At 45.8% G+C, this 23766-nt stretch overlaps 2 protein-coding genes across 6 annotated transcripts in view; one reads left to right on the top strand and one right to left on the bottom strand.

The window, feature by feature from the left end:
- Window positions 1-8433, top strand: part of RASGEF1A (RasGEF domain family member 1A) — a 68358-nt gene extending 59925 nt beyond the window's left edge. For both annotated transcript variants that reach the window (XM_017519232.2, XM_017519231.2), the window contains exons 4-13: window positions 1023-1160; window positions 2089-2310; window positions 2723-2797; window positions 3197-3289; window positions 3771-3873; window positions 3952-4031; window positions 4770-4961; window positions 5890-6013; window positions 6436-6508; window positions 6714-8433. In XM_017519232.2, the coding sequence (XP_017374721.1) occupies window positions 1023-1160; window positions 2089-2310; window positions 2723-2797; window positions 3197-3289; window positions 3771-3873; window positions 3952-4031; window positions 4770-4961; window positions 5890-6013; window positions 6436-6508; window positions 6714-6738 (1125 nt within the window). In that variant the 3' untranslated portion in view covers window positions 6739-8433. The remainder of the gene's footprint in view (window positions 1-1022; window positions 1161-2088; window positions 2311-2722; window positions 2798-3196; window positions 3290-3770; window positions 3874-3951; window positions 4032-4769; window positions 4962-5889; window positions 6014-6435; window positions 6509-6713) is intronic.
- Window positions 8434-15546: 7113 nt separating this feature from the next.
- Window positions 15547-23766, bottom strand: part of CSGALNACT2 (chondroitin sulfate N-acetylgalactosaminyltransferase 2) — a 44492-nt gene continuing 36272 nt past the window's right edge. For 3 of the 4 annotated variants that reach the window (XM_017519233.2, XM_037735138.1, XM_017519236.2), the window contains one exon: window positions 15547-17652. In XM_017519233.2, the coding sequence (XP_017374722.1) occupies window positions 17360-17652 (293 nt within the window). In that variant the 3' untranslated portion in view covers window positions 15547-17359. The remainder of the gene's footprint in view (window positions 17653-23766) is intronic. The other variant, XM_017519234.2, reaches the window with a different exon arrangement.

Below are 23766 nucleotides of genomic sequence, written 5' to 3' on the forward strand. Positions count from 1 at the left end.
GGCCGGGGGGCGGGGTCAGGGCTGGGGTTGGGGCGTGGCCTGGCGGGGTCAGGGGTCAGGGTCCGGGCTAGGGTTGGGCGTGGTCTGGCTGGGGCCGGGGCGGCAAGGTCAGGGCTAGGGTTGGGGCGTGGCTTGGCTAGGGCATGGGGGCGGGTCTGAGTTGGGGCGTGGCGCCACGCCGGGCTGGGGTGAGGTCTGGGATGGGGCAGTGTGTTGGTTCTGGGTGAGGGGCGTGGTGGGGGGGGTGGGCTGGGAGCATGGGCGGAATCCCCTGGTTTGGAGGCGGTGCGGCAAGGGCAAAGAAAGCTGCGAGGCTGCGGGCTGGGTGGTACAGGGGCCCTGGGGCAGGGTCCAGCGGGCTAGGTAGGCTGGCGTGGAGCCTTGGGGTACGCAGGAGGTGGTTGGCCCGTGGGACGTTCTTGGGGGTTGGAGGGTGGGGGTGCGGCTCCCGAGCGTCTGGCACAGTTCTCCCTCCCCAGGGGCAGAGGCCGCGTGGGCAGCTTCCGAGAGGATCGGAGTCATCTTGGCCAAGAGGGCTGGTCCCCATGCCCTGGGCCCTGTGCTGAGTGGGGTCGTGCGTGCCTGTGGACTGGGGCGCGGGGGCACGTCGCCTCCCCTCGGGGTCACACCCTTTCGAGCACAGCTGCCCTGCTCTCAACCGCAGGGGGCAGACGGGAGCTCTCCTCTGACTGGATGGCTTGGCTTGGGTTTTTTTTTTTTTTACTGTATTCTTTTTATAGGTAACTTATAGCAAATGGAACTAGTTTTTTGTGTCACCTTAGATATAGGGTAGAATATAATTTATTTAAGTGAAAAAGAAAGCCGATTTACAGGGAAGGAACCAAACAGGAGTCTGCTGTTCAGGTTTGGTCAAACCGCAGGTGGCACGCAGCTGGGGACTGTGTCCAGCACAGGCCCGGGGTGTGGTGGGGGTCCTGGGGGTGTGGGGCGCTTGCACTATTTGCCATCTTGTCCCCCACTCTGGCTTGTGGGGCCTCACTCTGTATGCCCTGCTGCCCCAGGCCAAGCTGAAGTCCTTCTCAGCCAAGATTGTGCAGCTCCTGAAGGAGTGGACGGAGGCCTTCCCCTATGATTTCCAGGATGAGAAGGCCATGGCCGAGCTGAAAGCTATCACACACCGTGTCACCCAGTGCGACGAGGTGAGTGCCCCCTGGGCCCTGGCCATGGTCCTTGGGTGTGTGCAGGGGTCTGCCCTCGGGAAGGTGGGGGCTCTGTATGTGGTCCCCATTCATGTTACTCCCTCAGGAGGGTTGCTGGGTGGCCCCATTCAACCTCCCTTCCCCAAGATGACAGCTTAGCTGGCCAGCAGTGGACCAGGGTCACCCATGATACTGCATGCAGGGACCTTGTGGCCTGGTTTCAGGCCTGGTGATCATTGCCTTGACCCTCTCCTGGCCCTTCCTGTCCTTGTCCCTGGAGTGGGAACCTATTGAGAGTTTGTAAGGCGCTCCCTGTCCTGGATTAGTGAGGAGGAGGTGGGGATAAGGCTTTAAATTGGCCTCCCATTTTTCAAATGTCCTTACCCTTGCCTTTGGTGGAGAGGGAACTGGAGATGTTGGGGCCAACTGGGCCTCCAGAGTGCAAGCATTCCTTGTGCATTCGTTGTGCTTAGCAGCTCCTGTTCACCTAGAGTGCTCCAGGAGGAGCCAGAGACCCCAGGACACCCCCTACCAGGGGGTGGAGGCACCTGGCTTTGGCAGAAGCCTTTCCCATGCCTGAACTGTTCTTTGGGCCCCTCCTGCTACAGGAAGCAGCTCAGTGGGCTGCCTCTAAAAAAGTCAGAGAAGAGCTTTTTAGTCAAGAGCTTTTTAGACCCAGAAGCTCAGCCCTTAGCCTGTCTCTGCCCTTAGCCTTGTCCTGCAGCAGGACAGCCCACTGAGACCCCCTCACCCAGCAGTCCCCAGAGGAGCCCACACTGTGCCCCACTTTGTCCTTGAAGGCCTGAAGGCTCAGGCTTAGATAGGGGCTGTAGGCTCATGTTGGTCAAGCACGTTCCTGGAAACAAGATAGTGGTGGTGGCCTTGCTGCCAGCCCATGCTGGCACCCTTATTGCCCTCGACCCCACAGGAGAATGGCACAGTGAAGAAGGCCATTGCCCAGATGACCCAGAGCCTGCTGCTGTCCCTGGCTGCCCGGAGCCAGCTCCAGGAACTGCGAGAGAAGCTCCGGCCATCGGCTGTAGACAAGGGGCCCATCCTCAAGACCAAGCCACCTGCTGCCCAGAAGGACATCCTGGGTGTGTGCTGTGACCCCCTGGTGCTGGCCCAGCAGCTGACTCACATTGAGCTGGTTAGTGCTGCCTCGTGCCCTACCTGGGGGGTGGGGGCTGAGGGACCACAATGCCTCTTTCAGCACAGCGCTGCAGGTCCCTGCTAGTCACACTGAGCCATCGGAAGCCCGCTTGCCAGCCCTGACCACTATGCTTCATGCCGGGTGTGTGTCTGTCTGAGTGGCAAGCACCTCTGTGCCTGGCACTCACGTCCTCAAGAGCACAGCAGTGCTGTGTGAATGGGAGGAGCTGGGGCAGTGTCATCCTGCAGTAGGGACCACAGTGGCCCCAGGATGGAGGACTGACCTGGGAAGAGGTGAAGGGCCTGTATCCTGGGCAGGCCCTCCTGTCCCTGTCCCCACTTCTATGCAGCACTGTCCGTTCTCCTCCAGGGGAGGCTTGTCACCTTCCCTTTGCTGTCTCCCACCCCAGGACAGGGTCAGCAGCATTCACCCTGAGGACTTGATGCAGATTGTCAGCCACATGGACTCCTTGGACAACCACAGGGTGAGTGGACCAAGGCCTGCAGCACACTCCAGCGCCCCTGCCAGCCCTGTTTCCCAGGCACCTGCGCTCCATGCAGGGTGGGTATGGGCCTCACTCAGTATGCCCTGAGCGCCTCCGGAGTGCTGGGCCGTGAGCCCCGATGGACATGGCACTGGCCCTCCTGGCACCTGCTCCAAGAGGCCTTAGATGGCCATGCTGGTGCTGGGAGAGGGCACAGACTCTGGCTGGGGAGCCAGTCTGGCCTGCCAGCCCTGCACTGGTCAGCGAGGAGCCGGCAGGCATGACCAGCACTGCTGCAGGGCAGGCCAAGCCATGGCTGGGGACCAGGGCCAGCTGTGGGGACTGAGTTTTCCAGTCAGGGTCCTCTAGGCCCCCTATGACCTGCTGTGTCTTTCCCAGTGCCGAGGGGACCTGACCAAGACCTATAGCCTGGAGGCCTACGACAACTGGTTCAACTGCCTGAGCATGCTGGTGGCCACTGAAGTGTGCCGGGTAAGTGCCCATAGCAGACATGGCGGGGTGGCTGCCACGCCCACACCCAGTGAGGCCCTGATCCTGCCCCAGAAGTTAGGTGATGGAATTTTAAGAGTAAAAGCACAAAGTCCCTGTTGCATTGGCAGGGCCTTAGTGGTCCCCCAACCCTGACATACAGTGATTCTTTCAATGACAACAGACACCCCGTCCATGGAGTGTTCCCCCTGTGCCCAGCACCATTTTTCTCACCCATGGGGAGCTTTGCTGGCCCGCACAGCCCCCTGGGGCAGACGGTACCCTCCCTTTGATGGCTGAGGAGCCTGAGTATAGGCCGGGCACGTGTCTGGGCCTCCTAGATGCAGCTGTGGACCTGGACCAGCCCATGGTGGCTGGAAGCTAAGTCCCAAGGTCCTCCCTGCCCCTCCGTTCCTCTGCCTGGTGGCCCCAGCTCCTGCTCTCCACTGGCATTGCCATGCTGAGGTCACCTGCCACCTTCCAGGTGGTGAAGAAGAAGCACCGGACCCGGATGTTGGAGTTCTTCATTGATGTGGCTCGGGAGTGCTTCAACATCGGGAACTTCAACTCCATGATGGCCATCATCTGTGAGTGACTAGGCACCCAGGGCAGGGCTGTTGCATGGCCTGCCTCCTGGCCCTGACCCTACCCGCTGTTCTCTGCAGCTGGCATGAACCTCAGTCCTGTGGCGAGGCTGAAGAAAACCTGGTCCAAGGTCAAGACAGCCAAGTTTGATGTCTTGGAGGTAGTCACCTGAGCCCCTGTCACAGCTGCGAGCTGCACCCACCTCATCCTGCAAGAGGCTGAAGGGGGCCCTGACAGTGGGGGTGGGGGCTGCCCTCCTCTCCCTGGGGCCAGCACCTACAGTGCTGGCTGAGCTGGCCTGGTGTGTCCATCCTCCAGCAGCAGGGACTTAAGGCATCCTCCATTACTTCAGGCAGAACTGGCATTGTGTAAGGCGAGTTTTAGAGTGGAGAGTGGTTAAGCAAGAGTTTGACAAGAGTGGGGTTGATTTGGAAAACAACACCTTTTCCTTGGTCAGTGTCTGGTCTCTGGGTCCTGGCTGGTCTAGATGGCCCAGAAGCTGGCAGATAGGGTTACCTGCAGCCTTCCTCAGATGTGTGTGATCACAGAGTCAATTTTTGCAAAGCATGTGTCTTGTGGAGCTAGTCAGTTCTAAGAGGTGTAGATCTAAGTAGAGGAGCAAAGGGAAGTCTTGAAGGAAGAAGGGCGAGGGTCAGGCCTGGCAGGCAGGGCAGCGACACTTCTTCATGGCTTTCCAGAGGACGCCAGGAACTGAACTCAGAAGCCCTGGCTGCAGGGCTTAGCCAGGTGGGCGTCCTCTCCCCCGCGCTAACACCGGGGCTGCCCAGGGGCCAGGTGCCTTTCCTGTCCACTGCCTTCTGCCCTGCAGATGGGTGTCCTGAGCAGGTCGGAGGGGCATGGGGCTGCAATGCTTACCAGGTCCTGCCTGTGCCCACAGCATCACATGGACCCGTCCAGCAACTTCTGCAACTACCGCACAGCCCTGCAGGGGGCCACGCAGAGGTCCCAGATGGCCAACAGCAGCCGTGAGAAGATCGTCATCCCTGTGTTCAACCTCTTCGTTAAGGACATCTACTTCCTGCACAAAATCCACACCAACCACCTGCCCAATGGGCACATTAACTTTAAGGTGAGCTTAGCTCCATGGGGTCCCAGCACAGGGCAGGGGAAGCAGAAACTGAGCTACTGGAGCTGCCAGGCTGTGGCCTTTGGTCAAGGTCTGTGGATTTCCTGAGCCCTGCCTGAGGTTCACAAGGGCCTTCAAGACTGAAAGCCTCAGGTGGATTGGGGGTGTTATTTTACTGCAAGGTGTGAAGTGAGCCCCCCTGTACTTTTGGGTGGATGGCCTGGTTGCAGAGCTTGGAGTCACAGGGAATTGTATTTATCCAGGACTGTGGTTCCAGCCTGGACCCACCAGTGAGACAGTCCTGTACACCCCTGTGGGATGAGGGGTCAGGAGTGCTTTAGGCAGGAAGGGACTTTAGCAGGGAGGAGGCGGCAGAGAATCCCAGATGGAAGTGAAGAGCCTGCCTGGTGGGCCTGAGGGCACCTAGTGAGGACGGGAGGGCAGGACATAGGTGGCAGGGCAGGTTTAGGGGGCTCTGGGCTGCCAGATGCCCACCTCACACAGGTGAGGGGTGGGCAGGAGCTGGGATCCCTCTGAAGGTCCCAGAGAAGGGACATCACGACACATTCTGGCAGGCGCTGCTGAGCTGGGTGTGGATGGGTTGCCTGCACTGATGACACCAGACTGAGCCTCAGGCTGAAGTCATCAGTGGGGCCCTCTTTTGGTCCCCACACATAGAGGCACAGACCCTGCTGCTGGCCTGATGGCCCAGGTGGAGGGCTGGACAGAGTGGCCTTGGAGGACACCCCCGGCTCTGAGGCTGCACGATGTGCCACCATGGCCACGGACTCAGCCAGCAGGACCACTGTCCCATCTCGCTGGGACCAGTGAAATGAGCAGGAGACAGAGGCCACAACCTGTGTCCCCTGCCCTGACTGAGGGTTTGGAGCTTAAAGTAACAGATGAACATCAGATGGTTTTGTTCCTTCAGAAATTTTGGGAGATATCCAGACAGATCCATGAGTTTATGACATGGACACAGGTAGAGTGTCCCTTCGAGAAGGACAAGAAGATTCAGAGTTATCTGCTCACGGCACCCATCTACAGCGAGGAAGGTGAGGGCTGCCTCCCAATGCAGCATGCCTTCCTCCCCACCTGACTCACTGTCCAGGCCCTGTGCCCTTTGAGGTTGCCCTGGGAGGTGGCTTGCTGGCTGCTCCATGCCACACAGGGCTGCCTCTGCTAGCAGGGATGAGTGCGCATGAGGGTGGGTCGTGGCATGGACAGAGGGTAAGGACAAGAGGTGTAGTTTCCAGTGGCCATTGGAGAGGGTGACATGGGGTTAGGGCAGGTGCTGCAACATGAGGAACCTTCCTAGAGTTCCCAACAGGCAGCCTGAGAGCCTGCACAGCAAACTGTCAGAGCCCAGCCAGAGGTCACTGTCCCCTTGTTCTGGGCTGCACCCCTGAAGGGACAGCTGGGTGCAGGCAGACACTGCATGGGGACACAGGCTCTGAGGGACTTTCTTGTTTCTCAGCTCTCTTCGTTGCCTCCTTTGAAAGTGAGGGTCCCGAGAACCACATGGAAAAGGACAGCTGGAAGACCCTCAGGTAGGATGCACCAGGGACACAGGAGTCTGTGAGGAAGAGGGAGGACTCAGCATGGGCATGAGGGTCACCCTCCTAGAAAGCGGGCCTGGGCACTATTGCGTCCCTGGTGCAGGGCTGCCGGGCATGCTTGGTGGGAGGCTGAGGATGGTTTGGACTCAGACCGCTGTGCTCCGGCCGCCGTGCTGCCTGTCCTGTCCCCTTCTAGGACCACCCTCCTCAACAGAGCCTGAGGCGGATGCAGCCTGCGACGCCAGAGGAAGCACGTGTACTAACCGGGTTTAAATCTTGACTGATGTGGGTTGAGACGAGGAGGCCTCACTGGTTGGGGTCCATTTTGTATATAACTTTTATGAGAAAAAATGGTAATTATTTCACGCATCAACCTTTGGCACTTACAAAGTTTTTTTGTTTATTTTAAATAACAGGGCAGGGCCCTGCTTTGGGGAGGGGTACGGGAGAGTATCATGGGAGATGGCATCCATGATAACATCTTATTCTAATGAAATGTAGATTTTTATTTTCTACTTTTGATTATTAACATCTTATGAAAAAAATATTTTAAAAAACCCAACCAAAACCAACATGAGCCCTGCCTGCTAGGACGCCTTTCCAGCCAGTGTCTCTGACGTCGGGGTTAGTGCCTTAGAGGGTACTGGGGTCTGGTCTTCCTGCTCCATGGTTCGGGCTGCAGTGAGCCTCACTCAACCTGGGCACCTGCCCTCAGGAGCTTGGGCCACGAGGCTCTGCAGGAGGGCTGGTGGCTGGGAGGTTGCATCTGCACGCTTCTGGAAGCGAGCCTTTGAGTACGGGCTATCCAAAGTTTACATTTTCATTTTCCTTTCAGGGATTTGTGGGGTCAGGGAGGGGCAGGGGGCACCTGGCAGCATATTTTCTGTGACAATGTGTTCAGCAAATCATTCTTCAATTACATTTTAGAAAGGAGGAAATCTAAAATAAGGTAAGGGAGGGAAACATGGAGTTGTCAGTTTTCTGGTCTGCAACTGAAAGACACACTGAGCTGTGATGAAGAAAAATACACGGGTGACTGCAGAGTGGTGACATTTAGAGCTAGTCTTGAAACCCACCTACAGAGGGGAGGGCAGCCAATAGCCCTCCTCCCACCTGAGTGGGCAGCGCCCCTAACTGGAGTCGGAAACACAGAAAATTTGCCAGGCCATACTGTTGGAGCCCATTCAGATAAAACTGCCCAATGCTGGGAGGAGTTTTCCACACCCAGCTGGAGGAGCACACTCCATTTTTCCACGTCTGACTTCCTGGTGTGAGCCCTGGGCCTTACTTACCATGGTGCGGGACAGCTGTCCCTCAGAAAACGGGCAGTCCATCCACTCGGACCATCTCCTTCGCAGGAACTCCACACCCTCGTCCCTCTGCATTCCCAGCTTCCGCAGGAGCCTGGGTGAGGACGGTCCAGGTCTCAATTCCCAAGGCTCCTGGGAGAGCCTGAGGACACTGGGAGAGGCTAGGCCTGGGGAGGAGGCGGCCCTGGGCCCGCTGCCCATGCCTCTGGCCCTGGGTGGAGAAGGAATAGTTCCACTGTATTGTCACAGTGTGTTTGCACTTTCCAAGGTTCTAGCTAGTACAGATTGTATATTGATAGTACATATTGCTTTGCTTATGTCTTTGAGATGAGAAAGGCTTAAAACTTGAGAATATATATTTGGAATACAGCCTTAGAATGGTTTCTGTACACATCCACGTGCACTTCACAGATGATCAGTTCTAGTACCTACTTGAAACAGCGTCTATGTCTGCCACTTTATTTTTCCAATTTGATAACATATCCTGATTTGATGTTTTGGTATTTGAAATGAACTCTGGAGTATGAAGCTGTACCATAATGTAGGATGTCAGTTTTGGTGTGACTGGACATACTTGCTTCAATAAAAGAACATGTCACTCCCCTCCCTTGCCTGGTGTGTGTGCGGCCCTGCTGCTGGCAGGAGACGTGGGATCCCTAGGGCAGAGAGAAGGACAAGGCTGCCAGGCCTGCTACAGCCTTCCCAGGAGGGACTGGGCAAGGGCCTTTTGTCTCCAGTTGAGAATACTTTCTGACAAAGGGCTTTCCACTGAATAAGGCAAGACTCGAAAAAAGCTATAGGAGACACGTTTAGTCCTACTTTCCTCAATGTGAACTCCAAAAAGATGTCACTGGTTGCTGTATTGCATGGTCACATGAGTTTGGGATACCTAGTTAAGCCAGGCTGTATGGGCTGTGTTACTGTGGGAGGAGTCAGATGGCCTCTGAGAGGCAGGGGAGGTTGAGAAGTCCCTGGACGCGATCCTGCAGGGCAGCCTGCAGAACACAGGTCTGGAGGGGCCACTTCTGGTGTCACTGAGTTACACTCAAGTGCACCAGAGAAGAGGGGCACTGGGGGGCACACAGGAGCTCAGGAATTGAAGGAAAAGAACTAAGGCTCCAGGACGGAATGTGGTACTCCCCCTCTCTGCTTCTCCAACCTGCCCATTCCCTTGGTTCTCAGGCCCAGGCTGGGTGGGGACTGCACCCCAGGGCTAACTCAGCTCATTTTTCACAATATATTCAGTGTCATCATTCCCATGAGGTGAGCGCCACCCAAGAGAAACCTTTCTGGGGTGAAGAAATGTCCTGTATCTGTGCTGTCCAGTACAGCAGCCACCAACCACATGTGGGTCCTATGCACTGGGATGTGGCCAGTGTGACCGAGGGGCTGGATTTGGAATGTGAATTTGGACAGCCAGGGGGCCCTGTGTTGGACAGAAGCTGGGCTCCAGGGCTTTGCCACCCCATGCAGTGGGGAGTGCAGGACAGGTGCTCAGTGTCTGTGCAGCAAATGGGGACATGGAGATGACACTTGAGCTTTGACATTTTTTACATCTTTAAATCAAATGGCATCCCTAATTTCCTGATGGAGGTCATTTTTGGAAGTGTTCACCTGCTTCAGCTGAAGAAAGGGGAGCACATAATTTGCTCTGGCCTTGGATACAACCTGGAGCTGGGTGGGCCATCCTCCACCATGGGCAGTTCCTCCAGGGCGGTGGCTCTCAAGTGTGGGTCCCTGGGAACCTGCCTGAATGGTTATTCTTAGGCCCCACCACACACCTGCTGAATTGGGAACATGGCGGGGGCCTAGTCCACGCCCTGAGCTGCACAGCATGTGTGGGATGCACTCGGCGGGTGACTGTCTGTGTGCCTTGTGACCAGCACATCCCTGTGTGATAGCTGAATGTCACCCCTCAAACACGTTTCAGGAACAAATGGATGTCAGTGTGGCAGAATGATAATCTAAGGATCTGTACTAAATCATGGAGACTTATGTAACACATATTGCTTGTGACACACAACTATCATGCCCGTATGAGAACACAGGCCCTGCTCCTCAGGGAGGCTCAAGGCAGCAGGGCGGGAGCAAGGAGCTGGGGCACCTGGAATGAGTGCTGGTCTCCAGCCCCCAGCTAGAGAAGCTTGGACAAGCTGTTTACCTTACTACAGCCTCCATGTTCTCATCTGATCGGGCCTCCCTCGCAGGGCTGTGGTAGCAGACAGAGCAGATGCCTGGTTCATTGTCAGCACAGTTGGTGCTCGCTGTGGACTGGCCCTGGTGCTGGGGATGCCAAACAGCACTTCTGCAAAAGGTCATAGCACCTTTGGGAAAAGTGAAGCAAAGGCTTCTAAGTCCCCTTCTCAAAGGAACACCTGAGGTCCTCGTCAATACGAAGCATATTAGCATTCACCACAGTCACTGTTCAATCCAACCGACACAAAAATATAAATGGGAAAGAATTCCCACGAATTTGGATTCAGAACTTCTACAGGGAAAACTTACAACCTATCTGCAGGCCAGTTTAGATCAACTGAACATGTTAACACAATTTCAATCTTTATTCCCAAGAAGGAAGCCAGGATACTGTGAGGAAGGTGAGGGGCTGCCGAATACCCGGCAAGCATCTACCCCACAGCACCAGGATGCTCAGGTGCAGACGCTCAGCTGCAGCTGTGCAGTGGCAGTGCCAAATGCTTCAGGAACATTGCAGGGAAGAGTGTAAGAAAGTAAACTGTGCACCTGTCCATTTCTGGCAGTGTGAGAGATTAAGTGTGTGCCCACTGAAAAAAACAGATAAAGTTGTACAAAATTTAAAATTCCAAGTAAAGGCAGGGAGCCAGAGAAGTCAGGGAAGCTCTGGAGCCTGCTTTGCCCTGAGGGCAAGGACAATGAGCTTCTGTTTTCAAGTTCTGAGAGGTAGAGAAAAACGTACAGGGCCTGCCTGAAGATGAAGAATCAAATAGGAGATCCCAGCCCATAAAGCTGGCATCCCAAAGAGACACCTCTCAGTGCAGCAAGAGCTTGAAATAAGGTGCTCCACCCAAACCCCACAGAGGGAGCTAAGGAAAGCTGCCTGATTTGAACCTCAGCACTGAATGAAGGCAGGGAAATTTTACCCTGGTAATTGTTAACAATGAGTCAGTGAGCTTCACAAAATTTTGTAGCACAAATCAACACAGGTCCAACACAAACTTTAGGCTGAGAATTCTCTGAACTGGCCCTGAACTGGTACTGCCCCTAAGCATCCAATAGAAACAAACGTTCTGACCTATATTCCAGTTTTAAAAAAAAAATCTCTCAACTGTGTCTAATTTTGTTCAACCCATCTGTTGGATTTTAAAAATTCAATTATTGTAGTTTTCATTTCTAGATGCTCTATTTGGTTCTTTTCCAAATCTGATCATAAGTCTGAAGAAATTACCAGAATCTAACACAAAGAGAATAAAGCACTGGAAAACAAGAAACAGGTTGAGACATGGAGGATACAACGGTTTTAACATGTTATCAGAGTTAGAGAAGCAAAGAGAGAATGAGGCAGAAATCATTTTTAAAAATCCAACAGCTGAGAATTTTTCAGAGTAATAATCCAAGAAGTCCTAAGAATCTCAAGCAGGACCAGAAAAAAACAAACCCACAAAAAGATGTATCATAGTGACAAACAACAGAGAAGGAGAGAATAGACTGCTTTCAAAGAATGACGGCTGTTAATGCTGATCATTCACAGCAGATATAACTGAAGCCAGGAGACAGTGGAATAGTCACTTCAATGTGCTAAANAAAAAAAAAAAAAAAAAAAAAAGAATAATGGCCAATTTAGAATTTTCTACTTTTTAGAACTATTTATTAAATGAGAGATAATAAAGATGTTTATAGACAAACTAAATGGAGTTTGCTATCCACAGACCTTCCCTAAAAGAAAGCCTAAAGGATGGATCTTGACTCTTACTGAAACCCATGTACAGAGCGATTTCCAGATGCACCACAAACCTAAATATGAAAGGCAATGCAATGAAGTGTCCAAAAAAGAATTTAAAAAATCCTGGAGTAGGAAACGTTTCTTAAATTGGACACCAAAATCACTAGTCACAAAAGAAAACTGGTTTTTATTGAAATTAAGAATTTCTGTTTACTGACAGATACCATTAACACAGTGAAAGAGAACTGTTGCTAGGAGAAGGAATGTGTAATATGTAAATCTGACAAACGACTCAACTTCAGAATACAGAAGTAACTCCCACAAATCAACTTAAAAAAAAAAATCAAACTAATTTTTTTTAAAAGGAAGCAGAAAAACTTCAACAGGCATTTCACAAAAGAAGATAACCAAATGGCCAATAAGCATATGAGAAGGTACTTGGATATCATTCCGATTATAAACTAAGATGAAAATAAGAACTGTACATCCCCATTAGAAATTACAATTAAAAAGTTTAAATTCAAAACACTGGAAATACTGTGTTGGGGAGGATGTAAAGCAACTGCTCTCTCAAACATGGCTGGTAAGGTTAACCTTACCTGTCTGCTCCTGGCGAAGCTGATCAAGAAAAAATGGAAAGCATAAATAATATCAGGAATGAGAAAAAAGGATATTACTATAAATCTTATATGTATCACACAGAAAATAGGATATTGATTTCATCTGAACTTTCAAATTTATCAGTATAAATTTCTAGAAAAGTACAGTTTACCCAAAATAACTCAATGAAAGCTTACTCTAGAAAAAATAGAAAGTCTGAATAGTTCTATAATTATTAAATAAATTGAACTGATCAAAAATCTTCCCAGATAGAAAAGTTCATGCCCAAGTGGCTTTCAGGCAGTTCTTCCAGGCAGTTCCAAATATTCTAGGAAGAAATTAATTCCAGTTTTACAAAAATTTTCTAGAAACAGAGTAAGAAGGAACACCTATAACTTAGTTTATAAGCTAGTATAAGCTCAACAGAAAAGCCCAATGAAGGCCAGCAATGGTGGCTCACGCCTGTAATCTCTGCACTTTCAGAGGCTAAGGCAGGAAGATCACTGAAGACCAGCCTGGACAACAAACCAAAACCCTGTATCTACACACACACAAAAGCAACAACAAAAAAAATGAGTTAGGTGCAGTGGGGTCTGCCTGTGGTCCCAGCTACTTGGGAGGCTGAGGTGGGAGGATCACTTAAGCCCGGGAGGTTGAGGCTGTAGTGAGAGCCATGACTACCCCACTGCACTCCAGCCTTTGAGACAGAGCAAGATCCTGTCAATTAAAACAACAAACAAACAAACAAAAATGCCCAACAAGGAAGAGAAAGGAAGTTATAGGCAATCTCATTCATGAACACAGATTAAAAACACCTGAAGTATATACATAACCACACCCCCAACACGAATACGTATGAGATATGTAAATGTGAATACCTGTGTGTATATGTATGCAAACCAAATCCACCAATATAAAATAAAAATAACACATGACTGACTGGAATTTGTCCCATAATGCAACGGCACTTGAGAAAATCTATTACCTCAATTCATCTCATTCACTTCTGGTGGGAATGCAAAATGGTACAGTCACACTGGAAGATAGTTTGGCAGCTTCCTACAAAGCTAAGCTAAACATTCTCCTACCATATGATCCAGCAATTGTGTTCCTTGTTATTCGTTCAAAGGTTGAAAACGTGTCCACACAAAAACCTGCACAAAGATGTTTATTGCAGTTTTATTCATAATTACCAAAATTTGGAAGCAACCAAGATCCCCTTCAATAGGTGATTGGGTAAACTTTGGTTATATCCAGACAATGAAATATTATTCAATACTTAAAAGAAATGAGCTCTCAAGCCATAAAAAAGCATGGAAGAAGCTTAAATTCATATTACTAAGTCCAAGAAGCCCATCTGAAAAGGCTACATACTGTATGATTCCAACTATATGACATTCTGGAAAAAGCAAAACTATGGAAACAGTGAAAACATCAGTGGTTGCTAGGGGTTAGAGGGCAGAGAGAGATGAGTAGTCAGCCTAGAGGATTTTTGGGGCATTGAGACTGTTCTGTATCATACTGTAACATTATACATTTGTCTAAACCCATAGCATATACAAAACCAAGAGCGAACCCTAATGTAAACTATGGACTTTAGGTGATTATTTTGTGTTAATGTGGGTTCACTGGTTGTATCAAATGTATACTGTCATGGCAGATGTAGATAGCGGAAAAAAACTGTGCATGTGTGTGGACAGGGGGTGTCTAAGGAAACTCCACATACCTTCTGTTCAATTTTTCTGTGAACCTAAAACTGCTCTAAAAAATAAATTCTATTGAAGTAGAAATCATAAGGAAAAAAGATTAGTCACAATAAAGTTAATTTTTATTCCTCGAAAAGTACCATCAAAATTGGGAAAAGACAAACCCCATTGGGTCTTAATGAGAGAAGATATCTGCAAACATTAAACCAACAAGAATTGGTATCCAGAATATGTAAAGAATCCCTATGAACTGGTAAAAATGGACAAAAAGATTGGAGATAAATCATAACTACAGTTCATGCCTACAGCCCACTAAACTGGCAAGAATAAGCCCGACAAAATTAAGTACTGTCAAGGATGCATAATGAACTCACCCAGGGCCAGAAGGTGGTCCACTCTGGAAAGTTAAACATGCACACAATTGATGGCTCAGCATTTTTACTTCTGGAGAAATTCTGGCACACTTACAAGAGATATACAGTGATGTTCACAACAACATGCTTGTAACAGCAAAAGCAAACCACAAAAATCTATACACAACCCAAACAGTTACCAACAAGAGAATATAAAAACAACCTGGAAACAACCAAAGTACTAACAGTAGAATAAGTATAGTAGTACATTCATATTGAAGCGGTTAAAATATGCCATTGTGCCATACTATTTAAATTGAAGACGTGAAAAACAGCAGGGGCAAAAAGGTGAGTGACCTTTGTGCTGTTTCTTAAGAGCAGGAGATGGATTCCATTGTGAAAGACACTCTCTATACTAGAAGGAAAGGCAACAAATATCCTTATGTTCAATGATGAGAAGTTTGAGACCAGGAGAATATTGTATGAACCTTGTTAGAATAACTATTTTTTTAAGCTTCCCATACCCATATAATATAGTCACATTTTCACAGTTAACTAGTCTATGTCCAATTCAGTATGTAAGTAACTGACTCTACTTCTTTTGGTTTTTCTTTATGAGGGCTCCTGTACCACATAAAATTTGTATTACATAAATTTATATGTTTTTTTCTTGTTAATCTATCCTATGCCAATTTAACCTTCAAGCCCAGCTGGGACCCTAAGAAAATGGGAAGGAGTTTTTCCCCTCCCTAGTACAACTGGAATACTATTCAATAATAAACTAATTTTGAGAATAACATGAGTGAACCTCAAAAACACTGAATGAAAGAGAATACATAATGAAATAATAATGTATATAAATTCAAAACCAGGCAAAATAGTCTACTGGGAGACACATAACTGGGAAAACTATGAAGAAAACAAGTAAAAACTATCACAAAAATCAGAGTGTGACTGTTATGGAAAGGGTGAGTGCAGGTGATTAAGAAGGGACACAGGGGCCTGTCCCTGGCAATGCCCTGTATTTTAATCTGAGCAGCTGCTGGACTGGTGTTTGCTTTATTTTTTAAGTACACAATTACATGTTATATGTAATTTTCTGTCTTTATATTTTACAATAGAAATAAATTAATTTATCACATTTTCATATAACTTTTGTTAATAAAATACTTTATTGGTACCATTTAATAAATGTCAAAAACATAGTAACATTTCCATTGCTTAGCTTTCATCTTTAAAAGCTAGTTTAAAAACAACAGGAGCAAAAGTAAACTCATTTGATTCTCTCAAAAAACAAGCTGTAACTTACCTTTGCAAATAATTAAGTTCTCTCACTTTAAATATAATTCACTGGTCTTTATAATAAATAATTGTATTAATATATAAAAGGAGACAGTGGCCTGAATTGTTTTGCAGAGAACATTTCACACATCTTTTAAAAAATTCCTACACACTACCACACCTTAAAACTTGTAAGAATAATTAGGTGAGTTATTATAATACTGAATTAATAGCACCTAGAAATTTGAAATTTGTAATATTTCAGATGATATGATTTACTGAGAAAAAGAGTAATGATTTTTCTTCAGTGAATTTTCAGGGGTTTATGTACTAATAGGATTCAACACAGGTCTCTTTTAAAAGCCGAAGGTTAAAAAATTTATGCATGCTAGGAATTGACCTCATGGTAACAGATCCATGTGTGACAAATAATGTAGTGCATTCCTATCTGAATATAATTTCTTCTTCACTTTGTCTCATTAACTTATACCTCACTCAATTAAAACATTATATATGCAAGTGATACATTTCTCTAAAACATTCCACATTTCAGATTTCCATTCAGACTATCTTCCCCCTTCCTCCCTTTTCTCAAATCAGAGTGATTTTGTTTTATACCATTTGCTTTTCCTCCCCTCAATGAAACTCTTTTCAACTCAAAGTATTACAGTAATGCAAATACAAATGTAGCATATATTAATATATTAGAAAAAAGGATAGTAAATACATATGGTTCCATGCCAAAGGAGAAAATCGAAAGCAAAAACAAACAAAACCATGCTATGTTTATCTATTCTGAACCATCATGGGAAGATCCTGATGTAGCTGGCGCATATAAACTAATGTTCCCAGACACACCTAGGATCCTGTACTCCAGCATAATTAAATGTTCTGTTAAAAATGTTTCCATGTTATTCAGTTTGTTCAAAATACTCTACAGCAACTCTGACTACTAATCTTGAACATGATGATAATGTAATATCATCATGTTCAAATTATATATAATTTTCTGTCTTATGATAATGTAATAACATTGTATTTTTAATCAAGCCATAGATTCTAACCTACTTTCTACTATTACCCATTTGCTTAAAAAGACTTTTAAGGGGCAAAGCAACCTAAGTTAAGGAGTTTTTATTTCTACCTTTCTTTTGATTGAGGATGTGTCAGTTATTATCCTCTACTTCAGTGGAAAAGGATTCTTCGAGCTATTAAATCAAGCAGGCTGACTTAGGGGTGGGCAAGTGAAGACACCTGTCCACACACTATGCCCATAACACTCCATCTCCTCTGTAAGAATGTGTTCTCCACCCACCAGCAGCCCGGCACATTCCATCCTTTCCACCCAGATCCAATCAGATCCAACCATGCAATCCCAAATGCAACCAGAACATGGGCATCAGGTAGAACTAACTCAAAACAACTTTTGGGACAAATACCAGATTTCAATTTGTCAATTATTCCATAGTGCAGTATTCTCACAAAACAGAGACTTTGTGTTGAAACATTTGTTTTTTTCTTCCCACATCAAGTTGAACTGCTAAAGTAATGTCAGAAACAACATGAAAAATAAACATGTCTTCTCCAAAAGAGGCACTGCATTCAGAAGTGGAATTAAGGCTAAATAAATAGTGCTGGTTTGTGGTTCACTCGGTAACACATTAATTATGATTTCAACCAACAGCTTCGCTGTTTGTCCTGTATGCCTGTTTATGAAGATGTGTCTCTATTTCCTCCCTGAAGACCAGCATTCCCAGGTGGGAGTGAGAGGCCTCATTCATGGCTTTAGACTGGATGCACATGCGGTACTGCTCGGGGGTCAGCTCATCAGCACAGCGCTTTTCATGCCAGAGGTGGAAAAGACCAGGAACTGGAGTCCGAATCACAATGAGGTCACCATGTAAATATTTTCGATAAAGATGAACATCTTCTCCACCCCAACCTTTCACTTCCATGTCAAATCCACCTATAAGATCAAAACTGACACTATAAATAACTGCCTATTATTAGCCAGAGCACAGGGAAATATACAAAGGTTTAAATGTTCTGCTTCAAATGGGATGGGATGGTTCAGCACAAAGATAGCACAAGACACCTGGCATGGCGGGGTGACTTCCAGTCACTGGAAATCCAGTTTTGAGTGGATACTTGGACTCAAGGAGCTCAAGGTTGGTTGTTGAGAGTATCAAAATGGGGTTAAATATTTAAGAACACTGTAAATTTCAAAGTCCTGTAGAAAATCTACAGAAAGTCAAATAAAGAAGAAAATACAGGTCACTTAAAATCTCACCACCATTAATTTTTTGTATTTTCTTTCATTTTTTTTTTTTTTTTGGAGACAGGGTCTCACTGTGTCACCCAGGCTGGAGTGCAGTGGTATGATCATGGCTCACTGCAGCACTGACTCCGTGGCTGAGGTGATCCTCCCATCTTAGCCCCTTGAGTAGCTGGGACCACATGCACATACTAGCACACTCAGCTAATGTTTTTTTTTTGGTGGAGATGATGGGGTATCACCATGTTGCCCAGGCTCGTCTTAAACTTTGAGTTCAAGCGATCTGCCTGCTCCACCTCCAAAAGTGCTGGGATTACAGGCATGAGCCACTGTGTCCGGTGACATTTTCAATCCTTTGAGACACACTTTTCTGGCCTATAGAAAAATCCCCCAGAGGGGAAAAGGAAGAAAGAGCCAAGCTGGAGATATAAATTTGAGAATGGGTCTATAGATTATTTAAAGTTACAGGAATGAATGAAATTACAGAAGGAATTTGGAAGGAAAACAGGGCCTAGGTCTAAACACTAAGAAATGCCAATTTCTAGAGCTTAAATAGAGGCAGACAAAGTTAAGTCAGGAAAGCAGATTGAGAAGTAGCCCCAAGTGAGGGAGAAAATTCTGGAAAAGGTGGCACTGTAGTAGCCATGTGAAGAAATTTAAAAAGAACTGACTGGACCTGGCGGCATAAATGTTACTTATAAACTTACCCAGAACAATTCTGATAGAGTGATGGGACAGAAGGCTAACTATAGTAGGCTGACCCATAAAATGGAAGACAAAGTTGAGACTATTTTCAAGCCAGGTTCAAGCTAAAAAACTAATGTTTTAAAGATGCAGGGAGAAGGCAAACCAGAGTTTTTTGAAGAGCTAGAAAACTGATTCTTAAAAACAGAGAAAAAAATTAATTAAGAGTGAGGCTTCCAAATTAATTCTATTTTTTAAGAAACAAGGCTAGAGTAAAGTAGGATGATCATAGCTCACTGTAACCTCAAACTCCTGGGCTCAAGCAATCCTCCTGCCTCAGCCTCCTGAATAGCTAGAACTACAGGTGTGTACCACCACAACTGGCCCATTAAAATTTTTTTTTTGTAGTGACAGGGTTGTACTATGTTGTTCAGGCTGGTCTCAAACTCCTGGCCTTAAGCCCTTCTGTCTTGGCCTCTGAAAGCACTGAGACTACAAGTCTTAGCCACTGTGCACAGCCATCTGTCAAATATTTTTTTTCTTTTCTGAGACAGAGTTTTGCTCTTGTTGCCCAGGCTAGAGAGTGCAATGGCACAATCTCAGCTCACTGCAAACTTTGCCTCCCAGGTTCAAGTGATTCTCCTGCTTCAGCCTCCCAAGCAGCTGAGATTATAAGCATACCTGGCTAATTTTTTGTATTTTTAGTAGAGATGGGGTTTCACCATGTTGATCAGGCTGGTCTCGAACTTCTGACCTCAGGTGATCCACCCACTTCGGCCTCCCAAAGTATTAGGATTACTGGCATGAGCCACAGTGCTCATGAGCCACCCGTCAAATAATTTATATTTTTCAGAGATGTGGTCTCACTCTGATGTCCAGGCTGGAACACAGAAGTGCAATCATAGCTCACTGCAGCCTCAACCTCCTGGGCTCAAGTGATCCTTCCGCCTCAGCCTCCTAAGTGGGATCACAGTTCGAGCCACCACGCCCGGTTTCTGTCAAATAATTCTATCCCACTTAATTTCACATTAACGGGATGGAAAATAATCTGGAGATCTTTGAAACGCATTACTTTAAAAAATCAGAGTTTTATTAAATGCTATGTCTGATACATATCAGCTTTTCTTCTTTGTAGACACGAGCTCTTAGAATATTAGAGATGTACATATACTTAAACCGGACATTCCCAGTTTCTGGTCTGGCATGTCTGGAGCTAGGAAGTCATCACTCCATCCTAATAAGTCAGAAGCTGAACAGTGAAAAATCGACAGCTCCTCTTAGGTGTCTCACAGAGAAGTGAGGTCACAGGGCAAATTGCTGCCCTCAAAACTGGTGAGACAGATAGGCAGATACAAAGAATTCCAACTTACTGGAGTAGAAATCTTTATGGGAACCAGTACCAAGGTAGGAAAACCTGAACTGTAATTGAGAAATTGCTAGAGGCTCAGGGTAGGCAAGTCTGAGAGTTAAAAACTTCAGGGGGACCCAGTCATATTGGGACCCTCATACTCATTTGAGTTTTACCTCTAGGAGCTCTATCAGGTCGATAGTGAAGATCAGAGAAAAATCTCTTAATGTGTCCAGCAGTGGGGAAGGGGAAACGGTAATCATTTTAAAGTATGCCACAGCACTTTGTCATTATTAACAAGGCCTGTCCTTAAGAGAAGTTACTTAACCAGAGCCTAATCTTCTGGGGTTTCATCAATGCCTAACTGATTTGGAGGAAGGAATATACCCAACTCCAGTCCCTTCTAGCCATTCTGTCCAGGAGAGGAGAGGAGATTGAGAAGCATGTGTGAAGTTGAGAGTCTGGGATACAGAACACTTCTGCTCCCTCTGCACCTCACCACCACATCACCAAAGGCCTATTTATTGCAGTTCCTTTTACCCAGTACATCAAGACCAACTTTCAACAGAAAAATGACAAGGTATACTAAAAGGTAAGAAAAACACAGTATGAAGAGACGTGTACCAGACCCAGATTGAGATACAGTAGGAATGCTGGAATTATCAGGCTGGGATTAAAAAAACTATGACTAATAACACTAAGGGCTCTACTGGAAAGAGCAGATTCTTTCCATTCATCTCATTACCATGGGAAATGGAAATTCTCAGAAGGAATTTTGAAAAAATGATAGATATCAAAAACACTGTGAAGTGAATGCCTTAGATGGGCTCATTAGACTGGACTTGGCTGAAGAACGAATCTCTGAGCTTGAGGATATGACAATAAAAATATCCACAACAGAAAATCAAAGAAAAAAACCTGAAAATAAAATGAACAAAATATCTAAGAACTGGGGGACAACTACAAAAGATGTAACATGTATAATGGGAATACCAGCAGGAAAGGAAACAGAGAAAGAAACAGAAGCTCCAAATAAAGACTCTTTAAGTTCCAAACAGGTGCAGCTCTCTTTTTCACCCAGCCCACAGCAACAGGGTAGAGGCTCCACTTCTAGGTGTGGTCAGCTGAGAATACGGGGGGTCCTCCTGCCTCTCTACCTAGAGTCCTGCTCATAGGGCAGAGGTGGTCACTCTGCTTAATGAGAAGTGTGAAACTGTCCCCATGCTCAGGGCAAAAGTTCATGGATTTTTTTTCCCAGTGGGAGAGGCAGTCCATGAGAACAAACTGCTCCAAAGTTCTTCCCTAAGAAACTGACTTTATTTGAAATAGAACGTAGAGAAGTTCAGAATGTAGAGAAATTCCAGCCTCTTGAAAATAATGGAGATTTTGGTAGTAAGCAATTAACAGGAGGCTGGGAACTCCAGGAGGGCAACAACTGAACTACAGGCCAGCTAATTTGCCAGAGAGAACTACAAAGAAAGACAGTAAGAATATCCTCCTGGAGTCTGAATAAATCTCAAAGACTTGCTGTAAAAACTATCCCTGCGAAAGGGCGCAATTTAGTAGGGACAGATTCTGGAGCAATTTATGCCCCAGAGCATTGTCAAAACAAGACAGCAATTAGTGAACAGTCAGTGGAGTCTAATAGTTAGGAGTGATACCAATGGAGCCATGGAAAGAGATAAAAAAAAGCCCTGCTAAATCCAATGCCACCCTAGGATGACTGCACAGGCCCTGAGGAGCAACAGCAGAGGTTTCATATTGCCAAAAGGTCAGGGTGGAGGAAGAAATAATTTGCTAAAACAGTCTAGCCATGTCAACAAACAAACAAACAAACAAGCTGTGGTGGTAGAGTATCCAGAGTTGCCACAGTATATCACCTAAAATGTCCAGTTTTCAAAAAAGAAATAATGAAAAATGCAAAGAAACAAGATGAGACATACACTTAAAAAGCAAGCAAAGGAAACTGCCTGTGTTAGGGCCTGGATGTTGGCTTTAATAGACAAAAATTCCAAAGCAGCTATTACAAATATGTTTGAAGAATTAAAAGCAGTCACACTTAAAGGAGTAACAGAAGGTAAGATGAAAACATCCTATCAAATAGACAGCATTAATAAAAACATTATACATATCAAAAGAGCCAAATAGAAATTCTGAAGTTAAAAAGTACAATAACTGAAATAAAAAATTCATCAGAGCAGCTCAACAGTAGATCTAAGTTAACAAAAGAATCAGAGAACTTTAAGATAGATCAATTGAAAGTATGCAATACAAAGAACAGAGGGAAAAAAGAATGAAGAAAAATGAACAGAGCCTCAGAAAAGTGTGAGATACCATTAAGTGTACCAACATACATACAGTGAGTGTCAGGAGAAAATTATGAAAAGGAGCAGAAAAAGTATTCAAAGAAATACAGTCAGCCCTCCATATGCATGAGTTCTACATCCGTCAAATCAACCAATATGGATAAAAAATATTAGGAAAAAAACCAATAATAAATATAAAATTTAAAATATACTATAACAACTATTTACATAGTATTTACATTGTATTAGGTATTATAAGCAATCTAGAGATGGTTTAAAGTATATGGGCAGATGTGCAGAGGTGATATGCAAATATGAATGTTTACGTAAGGGACTTGACTGTCCATGGATTTTGGTATCCACATGGGGTCCTGGATCCAATCCCATGCAGATACCAAGGGATGACTGCAATGGCTGAAACTTTCCAAATTTGATGAAAAGCATTAATGTATATATTCAAGAAGCCCAAGAAACTCCATAACCCAATTAAAATGAGCAAAGGATCTGAACAGACATTTCATTAAAGAAGATATACAAATAGCCACTAAACACATCAAGAGATGCTCAACAACATTAATCATCAGAAAAATTATAATCAGAGTCACAATCAATACCACATCCACTATCATGAGGGATGCCAGAAACAAAAAGATAATAACATGTATTAATGAGGATGTGGGGAAACTGGAACTCTTAAACACTGCTGGTGGGAATGTAAAATGATGCAGCCACTTTGGAAAATGGTGTGGCAATTTCTCAAAAGGCCAAACACAGAGTTACCATATGACCCAGCAACTCTACTACAAACATGGCCAAGAGAAATGAAAATCTATGTGCGCACAAAAACTTATAAACAAATGTTCATAGCAGCAGTATTTATAACAGATAAAAAGTAGAAACAACTCAAATTATATAAACTGACAAATGGAGCAACAAAATGTGGTATAATCACACAATAGAACATTTTTTGGATATAAAAAGGAAAGAAACCTAACACATGCCACAATATGGATGAACTTTGAAAACATTATGTGAGTGAAAGAAGCCAGTCATAAAAGGCCACATATTGTATAATTCTCTTTCTGTCAAATTCCCAGAAGAGGCAAATCTATAGGAAGTAGACTAGTAGATGCCTAGGTTTGGGGGAAAAGAGGGTTGGTGGGATATGAGGAGTGACTGTTAATGGGTATAGTAATGGGTATGGGTTTTTTTTGGGGGGTGATAATGCTCTAAATTTGATGGTGGTGATATCTAAATGACTTGGTGAAATGTACATTTTAAATTGATAAATTTTATGATATGTAAATTATATCAATAAAACTCATAAAAAAGATAAGAAACTCAAAGCATTCAAGATACTGTTAAAAAAATGTACAAAAATCTATTTTTGAGGAATAGTAAAATGCTTCTCACTTTACTAAGCAAGAAATAAGGGAAAAGAACATCAGTTTCATTTAATGCTCTTTT

This window comes from Cebus imitator, unplaced genomic scaffold, assembly GCF_001604975.1.
Source record: "Cebus imitator isolate Cc_AM_T3 unplaced genomic scaffold, Cebus_imitator-1.0 Scaffold731, whole genome shotgun sequence".
NCBI lineage: Eukaryota > Metazoa > Chordata > Mammalia > Primates > Cebidae > Cebus > Cebus imitator.